Source organism: Lampetra planeri, chromosome 78 (genome assembly GCF_965212315.1).
Source record: "Lampetra planeri chromosome 78, kcLamPlan1.2.h2, whole genome shotgun sequence".
Lineage (NCBI taxonomy): Eukaryota > Metazoa > Chordata > Hyperoartia > Petromyzontiformes > Petromyzontidae > Lampetra > Lampetra planeri.
Window position 1 is genome coordinate 1946621 of NC_136183.1, and position 16074 is coordinate 1962694.

A 16074-nucleotide genomic window follows, 5' to 3' on the forward strand; every position below is an offset into this window, starting at 1 on the left:
CAAAATGGAAATATGGTTTTGGGAGTGGGGGGCAGAGCTTAGTGGCGTCATATTTGAGGGGGGTTTGATTTTTTGTGACGCCATGTGACAATGGGGGGGGGGGGGTCAAAAATCGTCCAAATTCGCGAAAACGTCATTTATGGACGGCCCCTAAGGGTAAGTGGGCAGGGCTAAAGATGGTATTTGCATGGACAGTCATAATTCGGTATACGACCGCTTTGGAATACGTCGAATTTAGTATACGTTGTGTTTCGAGAGAAAAAAATGTCTTGGGATACGACGTCTTGCTAGAACTTGTATGGGTCGGGATGAGTCACCGCATACCCGCGTTTTCCCCGTTCATGACTGAAACAAAGCGCCGCTTGTAACAGTATTGTCTGGAATGACTTCAGGCACATTCTTAGAAGAAGGCAAAAACAAACTTCATAGGACAGGTTTTTAGTAAAATTCAAACCTGGTGAGCCTCAACCAGGTCGAAGTCAAGAAAAAAGACAGAAAATAGAAGGAAAAAACCCCCCAGAATGTCAGCTTCCTGAAGTTTTAATGGAAGGGGACTCTCCATCCAATAAATAACATCCCCTCCTCCTCCCCTTCCTCACCACCATCATAGTAGGCTATCAACTCCTCTCAGCAAGATAAAGTGATGTTTCATTTTATTTTTAGACAATTTATTTTAATTTATTTATGCTTTTTATTTATTTATGTATGCATTTTAGTAATAAATAGTCTCTAAATTATTTTATACAACCACATTAATGTCTAATATGCCATATAAAATATAATTTCTTATACTCTGGAACGGATTATTTCCTTTCCCTTCATTTCTTATGGGAACAATCGTTTGGTTTACGTCATTTTCGGTATAAGTCCTAACTTCTGGAACGAATTAACGACGTATGCTAAGATACCACTGTAAATGAAAGATCAGAGGGCGCCGTGAGGCCGTGGCTTTACCGAAAGACCCATATAATGTATTCCTGCAGTCACGACAGCTTTAAGTCAAGATTTAAATAAACTTAAACTCGAAACCAGCTTTCTGACGTCACCACTGCATTGCGTAATCGGCGTCAGACGCGAGGGGTAGGTGTGCCCCGCTAGTGACGTCATGTCACTTGCTGCTGTCGCGTGACGTCACGAGACAGCAGGAAGCTGCCGATCCGCGCGCGCGCGCTCACTGAGTTCCGAGGTGAGAAGTTCACATCGTGGTGGTTGTTGTTGTTGTTTACCCAGGTAGAGCCTCGCTCCTTCTCTCTCTCGTAGAGATATCAATTGAGTAGCAGCGAGTGCGGAATCGATGTCCAGGTTGGAACATTACAACGCGGGGCCTAGCCATGCGGGGCCTTTCCTCCTGCCCTCGCCTGATTGTATTTGCTTTAATTCTCTGCTTAAGTTTAATTTGTCTTCATCTGGCTCACTACTTTGAAACTTTGTTTCTATTAAGTATTTCGGTTTTTTTCTCTTACCAGGCCAGGCCCACTTCAGCTGCTATACTGCTCTTGTTTTCAGAAGCGACCTGCCGACAACAAAGTGGCTTATCAACGTGTGGAATGTATATCAGTCAAATACTCTAAACGCGTGGTGATGTTGACTCTAAATGTGCAGGGAAAACCCGGAGGATCCAGAGGAAAAACCACGCGACCACGGGGAGAGAGACACGCAAACTCCAAATATACATCCGTAATACAGGTTTGTTTGGGTTAGATCGTCTTAACTATATAAATGTGTCGTTAAACCCGCCACCACCCGACACTGCCAACTAGTAACGGTTGGTCACATAAACAGCACGTGGCCAATTCGTCACTAGTGCAGCACTACACCGGTTGTGTGTTGGAGAGCCAAGCCACAACATTTACAATCTGAGTACGACGTTTGCCAGTAATTACAACCAGCTTCATCAGGCGACAGCCAAATGTTGTGCCTTGGCTCTGTGGGAATATAAATCGGCTCACTGGGATTATAGCTCAGCATGCTAACCGTTGCACTACCGCTCCCTATTCATGCACAAACATCGAAATTATAGTATTTATTCAATACTAGCTAAGTTACCTGGCTTTGCATCGGGTCTCAATAATCAAACATTAAGAGTAATGTATTGCTATGCTGGCTTTATTAGAATTATTTAATTTTGCCAATGAAGTCTGTAAATGTGTGTATATTGTTTCTTGATTTGAAGCTTACATGACTACAGGAATCTGGTTCTTTCGGTAAAGTCACGTAGGTAGAAAAAAAATAGATCACTATTATTTTTCTACCTACGTGTGTTTATTGTCACGGTTTATTGATTGTGTTATACAATCGCAGGGCTTATTTGTTTCATAATCAGGACAGATTTTAAATTCGTTGCCCTTGGAAAGCTTCAGGATAGACAATGTTTGGTTGTTTTGTTATCTGGTGGGTTTCATCGAATGAAGCTTAAATTTTGGCATACTAATCGACAGAAAATTGGCGGAAGAGCTCTTTGCATCTCAATAATAGATTTAAGCTGCTGTTTCGCACCATGATCCTGAAGGAAAAGAAGTCCATGGTGGAAATCTTCTTTTGTGTTGCCAAGCCTGTTGCTAGGTCAGTTTGGTGAAGTAGGAAATTGTAGCCATCATCACCTTGCCAGAAAATAAGTAGACATTGAAGAGCATCATTGGATCGGTGTGTTTCATTTCTGTGTAGGGTATTGCTCCTCAGTTTCAAGACGATGCCTCGAGTGACATGTTGTTCAGCTGTCAAAATGACAGCGACTTCAGATGTTGCGAGTGCATTTAAGCAGCACTCATGTTGACCATGTGGCGTTTACTCGGCATGAATGACAACATTGTACTCTGAAGTCATCTTCTCCATGGCAAACTTGAAACTGTCACCATAAGAGTGTGAACATCAGAGTGTTCCTTATGGAGCATGTCTTTCCACAGCATCTTGGTGTTGATGACATTTTAGCGATGCTGGTGAGCCTGTCTAGAACTGTCAGACATGCAGATAGATCTGTGGTAATGTAGGTAGGTCATTAGGTAGTGGCAGCAGATTGCCAATGCGATTATGTACCTGGCCCTGCACTTTAAATGTGGGCATGTAGCCAGATGTCGGGATGAGTTGGTTTGTACCCAAAACATGTAATTTGGATGCATGAGTTCTATCTTCTGTTGTTGTTTTGAAATTGGCTTGCATAGGTCGTGTTTCCAGGTATCAGTACATGAATAGGCTCGGGATGGTCATTAATTGGTACAGTTACAGCATAGCTCTGGAGGGTCTCCTTTTCATGTCATTGCATGGCAGTAGCTACAAGAAGTAGACATGGAACCAATTGCAACTACTAAATCAGAAGTGTAAATGAAGTGAGGAATATGTGGATCATATTGCTATAAAATATAGAAAAAGTAATAATACTTGCTATGCTATGTAAATAAAAATAACATTTTGCTAACCATTGGCGCAATATCTGGACTTATCTTCATGTAAATCAATGCATAGATTTCTGTTTATATGATTGTTGTTATGGTTGTACTTTATTAATCCCAAATCTCAAACATTACATACAATGAAACAAGAAATGGTAAAAAAAAGTAAAAACAGAGCAATGTAATACAATACACTATTAGACATTATTGTATAAAATAAATAAGTCTATTCCATGTGCTAGTGATTTTTTTTTATATTTTTAGGCAGTACATGGCAGGAGATTAGTTTTTCAAATTTAAATATTTTTCTGGGTTGGGACTCCCAGACCCCCTGGAAGATTTGGTCCCCCCCCAATGTTGACTCCATGGCTACGGCCTTGGTATATAGCGACTCTATAGCAGTAGCTACTAACTCTATCGTAGGAAATACTGACTTTAGTAATATCTACTCTATAGTAGTATATACCGACACGATAGCACTATCTACTATCACTACAGTAGTGTGTGCTGGCTGTAGTAGTAGTTACTATCACTACAGTGGTATGTACTAGCTGTAGTAGTAGCTATACTAACTTTAGCAATATGTACTGGCTGTAGTATTAGCTAAATTTAACTCTATAGCCGTGTGTACTGGCTGTAATAGTGGCTATACTAACTCTATAGCAGTGTGTACTGGCCATAGTAGTAGCTATACTAACTCTATAGCATTGTGTACTGGCTGTAATAGTAGATATACTAACTCTATAGCAGTGTGTACTGGCCATAGTACTAGCTATACTATATAGCAGTGTGTACTAGCTGTAGTAGTAGCTATACTAACTCTATAGCAGTGTGTACTGGCTGTAATATTAGATATACTAACTCTATAGCAGTGTGTACTGACCGTAGTAGTAGCTATATTAACTCTATAGCAGTGTGTACTGCCCATAGTAGTAGCTATACTAACTCTATAGCAGTGTGTACTGTATGTAGTAGTAGCTATACAAACTCTATAGCAGTGTGTACTGTATGTAGTAGTAGCTATACAAACTCTTTAGCAGTGTGTACTGTATGTAGTAGTAGCTATACAAACTCTATCAGTGTGTACTGGCTGTAGTAGTAGCTATACTATATATATAGCTGTGTGTATTGGCTGTAGTAGTAGATATACAAATTCTATAGCAGTGTGTACTGGCTGCAGTAGTAGCTATACTATATCTATAGCAGTGTGTACTGGCTGTAGTAGTAGCTATACTAACTCGATAGCAGTGTGTACTGGCTGTAGTAGTGGCTATACTAACTTTATAGAAGTGTGTACTGGCTGTAGTAGTAACTATACTAACTCTATGATAGTAATCTTTGGTTATTTCGTTGAGTCATGTAGATAGAAAAATAATAATACAAATAAAGTGAATAATAACGTGAATAAAAAATAATAAAAATAACCATTAATGTAAACTGTAGCCTGGTTATTAAGTTTTGTGAGTGTACTGGCAGTCTATGACGTAGACTGTAGAAATGGTTATTCATAACTAAGAATAAGTCTATAGACTGCCAGTACACTCGCTCAGCTTAATAACCATTGCTACAACCTACATTATAGACTGCCAGTACACTCACCAAACTTAATAAGCAGGCTACAGCCTCCAGTATAGAGTGCCAGTATACTCACCAAGGTTAAGATGATGCTCGTCTACATTATAGACTGCCAGTACACTCACCCAGCTTAATAACCATTGCTTCAGTCTACATTATAGACTGCCAGTACACTAATCGAGGTTAAGAACCAGGCTACAGTCCACATTATAGACTGCCAGTACACTCACCAAACTTAATGAGCAGGCTACAGTCAACATTATAGAGTGCCAGTACACTCACCGTGGTTAGGAACCAGGCTACAGTCTACATTATCGACTGCCAGTACGCTCACCGAGGTTAAGAATAATGCTAGTCTACATTATAGACTGCCAGTACACTCACCCAGCTTAATAACCATTGCTACAGTCTACATTATAGACTGCCAGTACACTAATCGAGGTTAAGAACCAGGCTATATTTCGATTTAAAGCTTTCGTGACTGCAGGGATTCATCTTCTTGGTTCTTTCGGTAAAGTCACGTAGAAGGGAAGTAATAAAATAATAAAAATAAAACATAATAAAACCAGGCTATAGTCTACATTATAGACTGCCAGTACACTCAACCAACCTAATAACCATTACTATACTTTACTTGGTTAATAACATCCTTCCAATGATTGGTCAGTGTGTACCCATCTTCTCAGTTGAAGTTGTGTCTGTGTTTATATATCTGGATGGCTTCATGAACAAATCTTTGATGATAGCGGTGGGTTTGCAGAGTACCTTCGTCTTGTAAAAATCAATTTCGTGTGAGCCCACAGCGTTAAAACAATGATCAGCAATGGCAGAGGTATTGATCCAACCATGTTTCAGATCTGCCTTGTGTTCGCTAACACGTTCCGAGACATGTCGTTTCGTTTCCCCAATGTAACTGCTGCCGCAGCCACAACTTAGTTTGTAGACACCAGGGTATTGCATGTCAGGAATCACATCCTTCACATATAGGATCAAATCACGGATTTTGTGTACTGTGTTGAAACAAACCTCGATCTTGTGTTAGATTAAGATTTTTGGAAATATTTTTGGTAACCCCTGCTATGTATGGCAAAGTGATGGTTTTGATTGAATCCTAAGATGGTTGTTTCCCCATGGCTGGGGAGACAGCTTTGCGGATTGAACTATCAGAATATCCATTCATCCTGAGGGCTTGGTGTACGTGCTCCAGCTCACTGACTAGGTGACGCTGGTCGGAGATGCAACGGGCCCTATGGTGTAGTGTTTTGATTAGGGAATTCTTCTGGGCTGGATCGTGGTGGGAGTCAGGCTTTAGATAGGCATCCATGTGGATGGCTTTCCTGTAGACAGTGTCCCAACGAGCCATCAGGTCCCTTTTCGATCACAACATCCAGGAATGGTAGCTTGCCATCAGTTTCCACTTCCATGGTGAATTTGATAGATGGGTGTATGGAATTGATGTGGTTGAGCGTTAATATGGCTACTACTACGGCCAGTACACACTGCTATAGAGTTAGTACAGTGAGGGAAAAAAGTATTTGATCCCCTGCTGATTGTGTACGTTTGCCCACTGACAAAGAAATCATCAGTCTATAATTTTAATGGTAGGTTTATTTGAACAGTGAGAGACAGAATAACAACAACAAAATCCAGAAAAACACATGTCAAAAATGTTATGAATGTATTTGCATTTTAATGAGGGAAATAAGTATTTGACCCCTCTGCAAAACATGACTTAGTACTTGGTGGCAAAACCCTTGTTGGCAATCACAGAGGTCAGACGTTTTTTGTAGTTGGCCACCAGGTTTGCACACATCTCAGGAGGGATTTTGTCCCACTCCTCTTTACAGATCTTCTCCAAGTCATTAAGGTTTCAAGGCTGACGTTTGGCAACTCGAACATGCAGCTCCCTCCACAGATTTTCTATGGGATTAAGGTCTGGAGACTGGCTAGGCCACTCCAGGATCTTAATGTGCTTCTTCTTGAGCCACTCCTTTGTTGCCTTGGCCGTGTGTTTTGGGTCTTTGTCATGCTGGAATACCCATCCACGACCCATTTTCAATGCCCTGGCTGAGGAAAGGAGGTTCTCACCCAAGATTTGACGGTACATGGGCCCGTTCATCGTCCCTTTGATGTGGTGAAGTTGTCCTGTCCCCTTAGCAGAAAAACACCCCCAAAGCATAATGTTTCCACCTCCATTTTTGACGGTGAGGATGGTGTTCTTGGGGTCATAGGCAGCATTCCTCCTCCTCCAAACACGGCGAGTTGAGTTGATGCCAAAGAGTTCCATTTTGGTCTCATCTGACCACAACACTTTCACCCAGTTGTCCTCTGAATCATTCAGATTTTTATTGGCAAACTTCAGACGGGCATGTATATGTGCTTTCTTGAGCAGGGGGACCTTGCGGGCGCTGCAGGATTTCAGTCCTTCACGGCGTAGTGTGTTACCAACTGTTTTCTTGGTGACTATGGTCCCAGCTGCCTTGAGATCATTGACAAGATCCTCCCGTGTAGTTCTTGGCTGATTCCTCACCGTTCTCATGATCATTGCAACTCCACGAGGTGAGATCTTGCATGGAGCCCCAGGCCGAGGGAGATTGACAGTTTTGTGTTTCTTCCATTTGCGAATAATCGCACCAACTGTTGTCACCTTCTCACCAAGCTGCTTGGCGATGGTCTTGAAGCCCATTCCAGCCTTGTGTAGGTCTACAATCTTGTCCCTGACATCCTTGGAGAGCTCTTTGGTCTTGGCCATGGTGGAGAGTTTGGAATCTGATTGATTGATTGCTTCTGTGAACAGGTGTCTTTTATACAGGTAGCAAGCTGAGATTAGGAGCACTCCCTTTAAGAGTGTGCTCCTAATCTCAGCTCGTTACCTGTATGAAAGACACCTGGGAGCCAGAAATATTTCTGATTGAGAGGGGGTCAAATACTTATTTCCCTCATTAAAATGCAAATCAATTTATAACATTTTTGACATGCGTTTTTCTGGATTTTTTGGTTGTTATTCTGTCTCTCACTGTTCAAATAAACCTACCATTAAAATTATAGACTGATCATTTCTTTGTCAGTGGGCAAACGTACAAAATCAGCAGGGGATCAAATACTTTTTTCCCTCACTGTATGCTGCAGGGCAGTTAATAGATATTTGCTCTGCAAAAACAATGAGGTCGGAAGAGCAACGCCCACATGAATAGGTGGAACGCCGAGTTCCTAAAACAGTGGGGAGCACAGCTGGTTCATCTGTCAGTCATCCCTTGACACCTGGATCATTCCCATTACCTGCTGACAAGGAATCCACACTTACATGGCCTTAAATTGCACCTATCATGGCATTAGCAATGGGATAAGGTTACTTGCAATTCGTCATTAATGGTGGATGTTTTGTGTACATAATGTTAATTATCCATGTGAAATGTACGTGTATTTAAAAGTTTATCTTTGTGGGGAGCTGTAGTGCAGTTATTTCTTTGCATTATGAACTCAACAATTAGTTTGATTATTGCCAAAAGCAAACATGATTGAAAAGTGAAAACTGAACTTATTGTGGGCCTCTGCTATGTTGATTGATCGTAAATTAATTACATGGTGAAGTGAGGAAGCATTAATATTTAACAGATGAAGGTGGCCAGGCATGGTTCTGGACACACCACGACCTTTCTACCATGCCAGTGTGTGACAGTGTCAAGTTTGTATTTGCAGTAAAGTATATAAAAAATTGTGCATGGAGGTTAAATCAAAACAATAGTTTATTTTAGTTTTCCTCTGGAACTTTTTGTAAGAATGGAAACAGTCAGGAAAATATCCCAGCACATATGCAGCTGAAGTTAGATCTTTTTATCCGAGCATTCAAGCAAATCTGAATCTGGCTTCACACCTCTTAAGTTGCGATTGAACATTTAATAATGCATTTCTGCATAATAAAAATAGTATTATTATCAACAGCCTTTGCTATGTTAGCTGAATTTAGCTTTTTTAAATATTGCTTTTGTAGCCAGGCAGCCGAAATTGTGTTCTTGGTGTTTTGGGTTAACATTTATTTTGAAGCTACTAGGGCCTCCAGGCATATAACAATTTGCCCTCTCATTGTGTGCCTTAACAGCCCGTGTGATGAATTGGGGAATATCTTGAATATATGAATAAATATAGACGTGTAAGTCATGTGTGACTGTTAATATATTCATTCCTCTTGTGTCTCGATACTGACATAGATGGTGTGTATATTTTTTTCTGTCTGCAGCTGACGCTTCTTCTGACGCTTCCTCTGCAGAATTGGTCTGATGGAGAAAAGGCACTCAGTGCAGCTCGGTACAAAAAGGCAACAATGGGACCAGTATGCAAACAGCATGGATTGTACTGTAAATTTGACACAGGACCAGAAAACTCAAACAGGAGAGAAACCCTTCAGGTGCACCCTTTGCAGGAAGGCGTTTGCAGATTCATCGCATCTTAAATTACACCAGAGAACACACACGGGAGAGAAACCTTTAAAATGCACTGTCTGTGAGAAGTCATTTGCATGGGCATCAGGTCTTCAGATCCACCAGAGAACACACACAGGAGAGAAACCTTTCAAATGCACTGTCTGTAAGAAGGCATTTGCATGGGCATCAGGTCTTCAGATCCACCAGAGAACACACACAGGAGAGAAACCAAACAAGTGCAGTGTGTGTGGGAAGGCATTTTCAAGTTCATTTTATTTTAAAATACACCAGAGAATACACACAGGAGATCACCCCTTCAAGTGCAGTGTGTGTGAGAAGGAATTTTCACAGTCACCAAATCTTAAAAAACACCAGAGAACACACACAGGAGAGAAACCCTTCAGGTGCACTCTGTGCGGGAAGGCGTTTGCGCAGTCGCCACATCTTCATAAACACCAGAGAACACACACAGGAGAGAAACCTTTCAGGTGCACCCTTTGCGGGAAGCGCTTTGCAGAATCATCACATCTTAAAGAACACCAGAGAACACACACTGGAGAGAAACCTTTCAAGTGCAGTGTGTGTGAGAAGGAATTTTCACAGTCACCAAATCTTAAAAAACACCAGAGAACACACACAGGAGATAAACCCTTCAAGTGCACTCTGTGCAGTAAGGAGTTTGCACAGTCATATTATCTTAAAAAACACCATAGAACACACACAGGCGAGAAACCTTTCAAGTGCAGTGTGTGTGAGAAGGCATTTGCACAGTCATCAGTTCTTCATCGACACCAGAGAACACACAGGCATCACAAGATCCCCAAGGAGTGTCGTCTTAAATCGACTTGTGAAAGTCAAAGTGCTGCAATGAGCCCATCCCTCCTGAAAAAAGAACCAGAAGCAAATTCCAGCTTGGACACTATGAAATGTATCAAGGTGAAATTTGAAGAGGCGAAGGTGAAATGTGAAGAGGCGACAGTGAAGAGCGAAGAAGTGAAGGTAAAATGTGAAGATGTGATGAAGAGCAAAGAAGTGAATGTACAATGTGAAGATGAACATTCAACTCCAAAATCAGACCTTCACATCAATGGAGGCAACATGAAGCAGGAGGAGAATTCTGACTGTGAGGCAGAGCGAGGCAACTCCCAGCAGTTTGTGGAAGTGGAGGTGTGGGTGGACTTCTTTGACAATACAAAGTCAAATGGAGACCCTGTAGATGTGTAAGCTTGAGACAATGAAGCTCCAATAGATTCACCTTTGTCACAGGCCTGCAGAGTAAGAGCGGTCAGTATTTGCGGACCTGTGGGTTGGGTAGATCTCTAACTAGGAGCGAGAGCCAATAAGCTCCCAAGCATTCACTATGTTATAATAATAATATTAGCATTTTTATGGTGCTTGCTCAATCGCCTCAGCAACTCGGCGTTTTGTATCATATCTCATCACAAACACTCAAAAGAGCACGCCATTTGGAACCCACTGTTCTGATAGTGCATTGTCTTTTTGCTGTACGCCTTTCAGCGTCCTCTGGTCAAACACCGTTTGAGACTAGGCTTGAAAGAAAGCCGTCTCTGGTGTGAAGCAATCAGTTTCAAAGACAACGCATACATTATCAGAGTATGTTTTTGTTTGCATTCTGACCACAAGTATTCCTTGTAAAAGGTTTCAGTTTGGTGTATTAACATATCAACACCTGTTTCCAGAAAAAAGGAGAAAACATATTCTCACTCGAAGAGTATGTTGCATATATGCCTTTTCCAACATTTTTTTATTAAGAGTGATTCTGCCTATTTTTTTCATAATTTTGATCTGGATCTAATGCTGGGGCATGGAAGGGTGAGTGTCGTCGTCCCCCCCCGCTGCCTCCTGCCTTGCCACACAAAAGGCAGCTGGAGGATAATTACTCACAAACCTGTTTGGGAAGTCATAAAATGTAATATAAAAAACTGCAAACTCAAGTATCAGATCTAGAGTAATTCAAAAGAAAACAAAGCAAAATAGGTCAATCACACACGACCAAGATAATGTATTCCATAGGACCAGAGTCTCCAAACCGCCTTTGTCTCCCAGCAGCACATGGTAGCAATAAATTGCATACACAGGGAGGGTGCCTCCCCTTGAGATATCAAACACCATGAAGGAATTCCAAACCACGACGGAAGTACTGTAAACATTGCTCAAAACATACCTTGAGTCACTTACAGAATCAAAACTGCAAAAAGGGTACGGTATCAAGCTATAAGAGGTAAAATAATATTTTTTACTTCCAACCGGTGCACGAGAGAACACGACTTCAAAGGCCACAGCACCCTTCTTCGAGAGAGACAAAAATGTAATACCCCAACCGTGAAGGAAGGGGGGAGAACGCGACCGGACAGGGGAAACCCCCCGCCTTAATCTTCCAGATTAATTATTGCAGAGGGTTAGAGGACTGGAAGGACGCAATTGGGGGCAATTTGGAGCATCTATTTCCATTGATGGCAGGGTGGGTTGACGAAGGGGACAGGAATCAGGCCTTGATGAGACTTAACAGATTACTTCAATAAAATTAGAACACAAACACAACAGACAAATAGCTGTTCCTATAGATAGAGCGAAATCAAAGGAATTCCGGTCCGTTGTGAGAAGGTGAGCCGAGGTGGGCGAATTTCACATGCAATTTAACCTTGGAATGCGAGTAACTTGGTCTGCGAGTGTTTTGCAAGACGAGCAAACATTTTTCATAATTTTAACTTTATTAACGAGCGAGGTCTTGCAATACGAGTAGTACGTATACGCTTTGTCTGCCGAGCGTCACGTGATCACAACTGAGCCGATGGTTCTTCTCTCGCTGCAGGATTGTGGGTAATCGTCTCCCATGCTCGGTCTCAGTTGGCGTGCCTCACTCGTATAGTCAACATCCGTGCGAGCGTATACTGTTTACTATCGTGTTGTAACCACGTGTGTGTGCGTAAAGCATTTTTTAAATTGTGTCCAAGTGTAGTGACTGTTCTTTAGTAACTGTACTGCAACAATAGCAGTGTCACATTTCTGCAAAATCCTCAAAAGGAGGCAAAAGCAAGTGTCATTGGATAGGTTTCTTGTTAAAGTCTCACAAAAAGAAAAATATTCCAGTGAGCCAACAGATAGCAGTAATTCCGTTAGTGACAGTGAAAGTCGTCCTATACAATAACCCTCTCCTCTCTCTCGTCTCCCTCACACTAGCCACGATTACTTTAATTAATACATTTGATTACTTTATATTAAATGTAAATAATAAAAATATATTTTGTATTAATCATTTTACATTAATGTTTCTGGGTTGTGGAACGAAACATCTGAGTTTCAATTCTTTTGGGGAAATTCGCTTTGATATACGAGTGCTTTGGATTACAAACACGTTTCTGGAACGAATTATGCTCGCAATCCAAGGTTTTACTGTATAAGCAAGGACACCGATCATGCAACCGAGTCTTGCTGCGGAAAGCTCCGGGGGTGGGCCCCGCAATCGACCAAGGATGGCGAGGCTTGCAGAGTAGCGATATGTCACCGAGTACGAGTTCGGCGCTGACAGACGAAGTATCGCTAAAAGTTTTATTATACATTGAGTGGCAACTCCCACCAGCAGCTGCAGCAAGAGAGAAAGAGTGACGAGCAATGACAAGCAATCAATCTGGAGAAAGGGCGGAAAAGGGCCAAGCATCGATCAAGCGAGCATCGCACAGGACCAGAAGCAGAAGTGGCTAACGACCACCAATGAGCGTGCGGACTTGGAAGCCGAGCACACTCCTGCAAAGGTCAAGTCTACGAGAACCAACCGTGCCTGATGCAAGTGAGAGAGTGTGACCGGCACAACCTAGAAAGAGTGTCGGCACCAGCGACCAGCGGACGAGCTGTGAGCGCAATCGGGCACCTTCAAAGACAAGCGTAGTGCTGACTCGGCTCATCCAGCAGCAGAGAGGCCTGCAGTTGCCGCCAAGAGAGTGAGAGCGCCGTGTGTATGACACCCCCACACACGACTCATCGCTCAGCAGGGAACCAACACATTTTTGGTACAAGAAACGCCCCACCTCGGCGTCCGCTTAACGCAAAGAGTTGAGCAAGGAGACAATACACCAACACACATAATGCATATATCGGGACTAATAAGATTACTCCAAAGTTATCTTTGTGTTTCAAAAAGGGTTGCCATCCTAAGGTGGTGCGTCAACTATTAGCTGATCGTGGAAAGTATTGCTGCCCATTGAGTTACGTAGATACGGTCGTTTAGAAGTATTTTAGTCATTCTTGTTAATTGCATAATCTATACCAATGAATTCATTGAGGAAACTAACATTTATAAACATCTATGTTACGAATCCACACACAGGGATACAATTGTGTTAAAAGCTTTCTTTTCATCACATAATCTTGCCCGCGAATTTATTAAAGCCCTTAGCCAATTGATAAACATTTGTTAGACAAGCAAGCACACTACCGCACAACATTGTTCCAAAGCATTACGTTAATTGCATAATCTTACAAATGAATTCATTGAGGTCTACCTTTGCTTAGGCACATGTTTCTTTATTACTGTTCGTATGAATATGGTCACATTAATTTTAAGGACTGTTGCTGTATATGATCACCTTACTCTGAAGAATGAGCCAATTGTTCTGTTACCCAGTTTGACAAACAATTATTGAGGGTTAAATGTACGGATCATTGAGGAGGACATCTCCAGGAGTACTGTGTTGGCATTCCTAGCATAAGAGTTCGCATATTAGAATGTTATGTGTTTTTTAGAGATTAAAGTTGCTTAACACAGAAGAGTCTTAAGTGGTGCCTTCTTAAGTTCATGCATAATATTAATTATAGGAACTGTATCCTGCGGAGAGATCTGAATTTTGAGACCTGACATAACACTAAGACATAATAAGTAAAAGTTAAAGTGAAAATCATTGTATTATCCTGATTGATAATACAACCCTAGACAACGAAGCAGAGCCTAATTAGCACAATTACATATACTTACATAACTTCATACAATTACACCATTGTATTATCCAGATTGATAGTTCACCCTAGACAACGAGGCAGAGCCGAATTATGAGAATTGAATACATTAGCATAATTACATACTTGCATAACTTCCTAATTAACATACATGCAACATTTTCATAATTAATTAAATTAGCATAATTTCGGACAAATTTAAGTTGTTTTTTTAATTTTCTTTTAATTTTTATCATTTTTCAGACCGAATATATACAACGGGTGGAAAAATTCAGATATACGCAGAAATGCAAGAACAGAAATCAGTACTGCTCAACGAATCTCCAAACTGCGAGTGGAGAAGTCCAAACCATCAAGCACATCACCGATGAATGCTCCATCCATGCACATCCTGGCGGTATCGCTAAAATCCACACTGCATCAACCACATCATTGGACTGGATAAGGAACCTTTGCATTCATTCATGACGATCATTAAAAATATTAACTTTTCACAATGCCATACCAAAGAAGAAAAACTGCGAGTCAATCTCCGGGGATTGCCCTCGTGACTGGCAAATTGATAGGGAGTTCTGCATTGGTAGAAACCACGCATCACGGAGAGTTTTTTGTTATTGCGTCATTGAGAGAGGCTGCCAGCCAAGGCTGGTGCTCACAGTATTGCTATACAAACGTGGGGAAGAGTGCCTAGCATTACTATTCCCGGTGGCGAGGTCGCTCTGTACAGGCAACACTTACGATCATAGAGTGACAATCGTTCGGATTGTGCTGAGATCAAAGTCAACCCTTTGAGGGAAAACTGGTGCAACCACTATTCGTGAGAGTGCCCCTTGAAATCGCAACCCACAGGCGAAGTTTAGTTGAGGGTCGGATCAGAGATTGACACGGAACGATATAACTTGATCTGAAGCGTGTCCTCTCTGCAGCACGAGTCGTACAAACAACTGTAAGAGGACTCTTTTGAAGGGGGGGGGAGGAGACGACATGTGCTGTCTCTTCAAGTTGCTCCACAGTCTGCAAGGATCAACAGTGTCTGGTGCCAAGGGGGGTGACGCGCGGCAACCAGCGGACGAGCTGCGAGTGGTTTCTGGTGACAGGATCATCGCGCACATCGATGCAGTTGGAGCCGGACCCATCATCCCTGCCAGCACGGGCACCGCCAAAGAGTGACCAGCGTGCCTACTCGACAATCACCCCAGCGGTGGAGAGAGACTGACAAAGCAGCCAAGAGCACCGTGTTCAACACACGCTGACCCAGCGCCCCTACTGGGGATCTGAGGTATTTTTGGTACAAGGAACGCAGCACTCAAGTTAGCAAGAAGACAACAACTGCCATTCTCCACTAAGTGGTGGTGACATCACCACGACGCTTGTGCCAGGCTATGTTTTTCAGTTTTCAGTTTCATTTATTGACTAGGGTGCAACCGCAACAAAACAAAAACATGAACAAGAAACATCTTAAAGTGACTGCACGCAACAGAAAAATCCTGGGAAAAAACAGCAAAGTCTTCCAGAAAAAACACTATATCAACGCTGTGTGCAAAAATCCAATTGGGATGCAAGTCAAACAATAACAACCATAACACAATGTAGATTAAAGTTATCAGGCTCACTCTGTACACTATAATCAAAACTCAAGATCATATTTTGCAGCGGTCATCCGGAGCGATACATTTGATTTCAGGCCATTCTGAATAGCAGTGGCAGCTAGGGGTGTGCCA

General features: G+C 42.0%; 1 protein-coding gene across 3 annotated transcripts; it reads left to right on the forward strand.

Annotated features, from left to right (window-relative positions):
• Positions 1-1112: 1112 nt before the first annotated feature.
• On the forward strand, positions 1113-14167 carry LOC144738155 (uncharacterized). 3 transcript variants are annotated; one of them, XM_078621119.1, is made up of 3 exons: positions 1113-1186; positions 1603-1686; positions 9199-14167. In XM_078621119.1, exon 3 carries the CDS (start codon positions 9239-9241, stop codon positions 10604-10606), a length of 1368 nt encoding a protein of 455 aa, XP_078477245.1. In that variant the 5' UTR covers positions 1113-1186; positions 1603-1686; positions 9199-9238; the 3' UTR covers positions 10607-14167. The 3 variants fall into 3 exon arrangements, with proteins under 3 accessions (XP_078477245.1, XP_078477248.1, XP_078477247.1); XM_078621122.1 differs by having other exon boundaries at positions 1115-1186; positions 9229-14167; XM_078621121.1 differs by lacking the exon at positions 1113-1186 and having other exon boundaries at positions 1193-1686.
• Positions 14168-16074: the final 1907 nt, after the last annotated feature.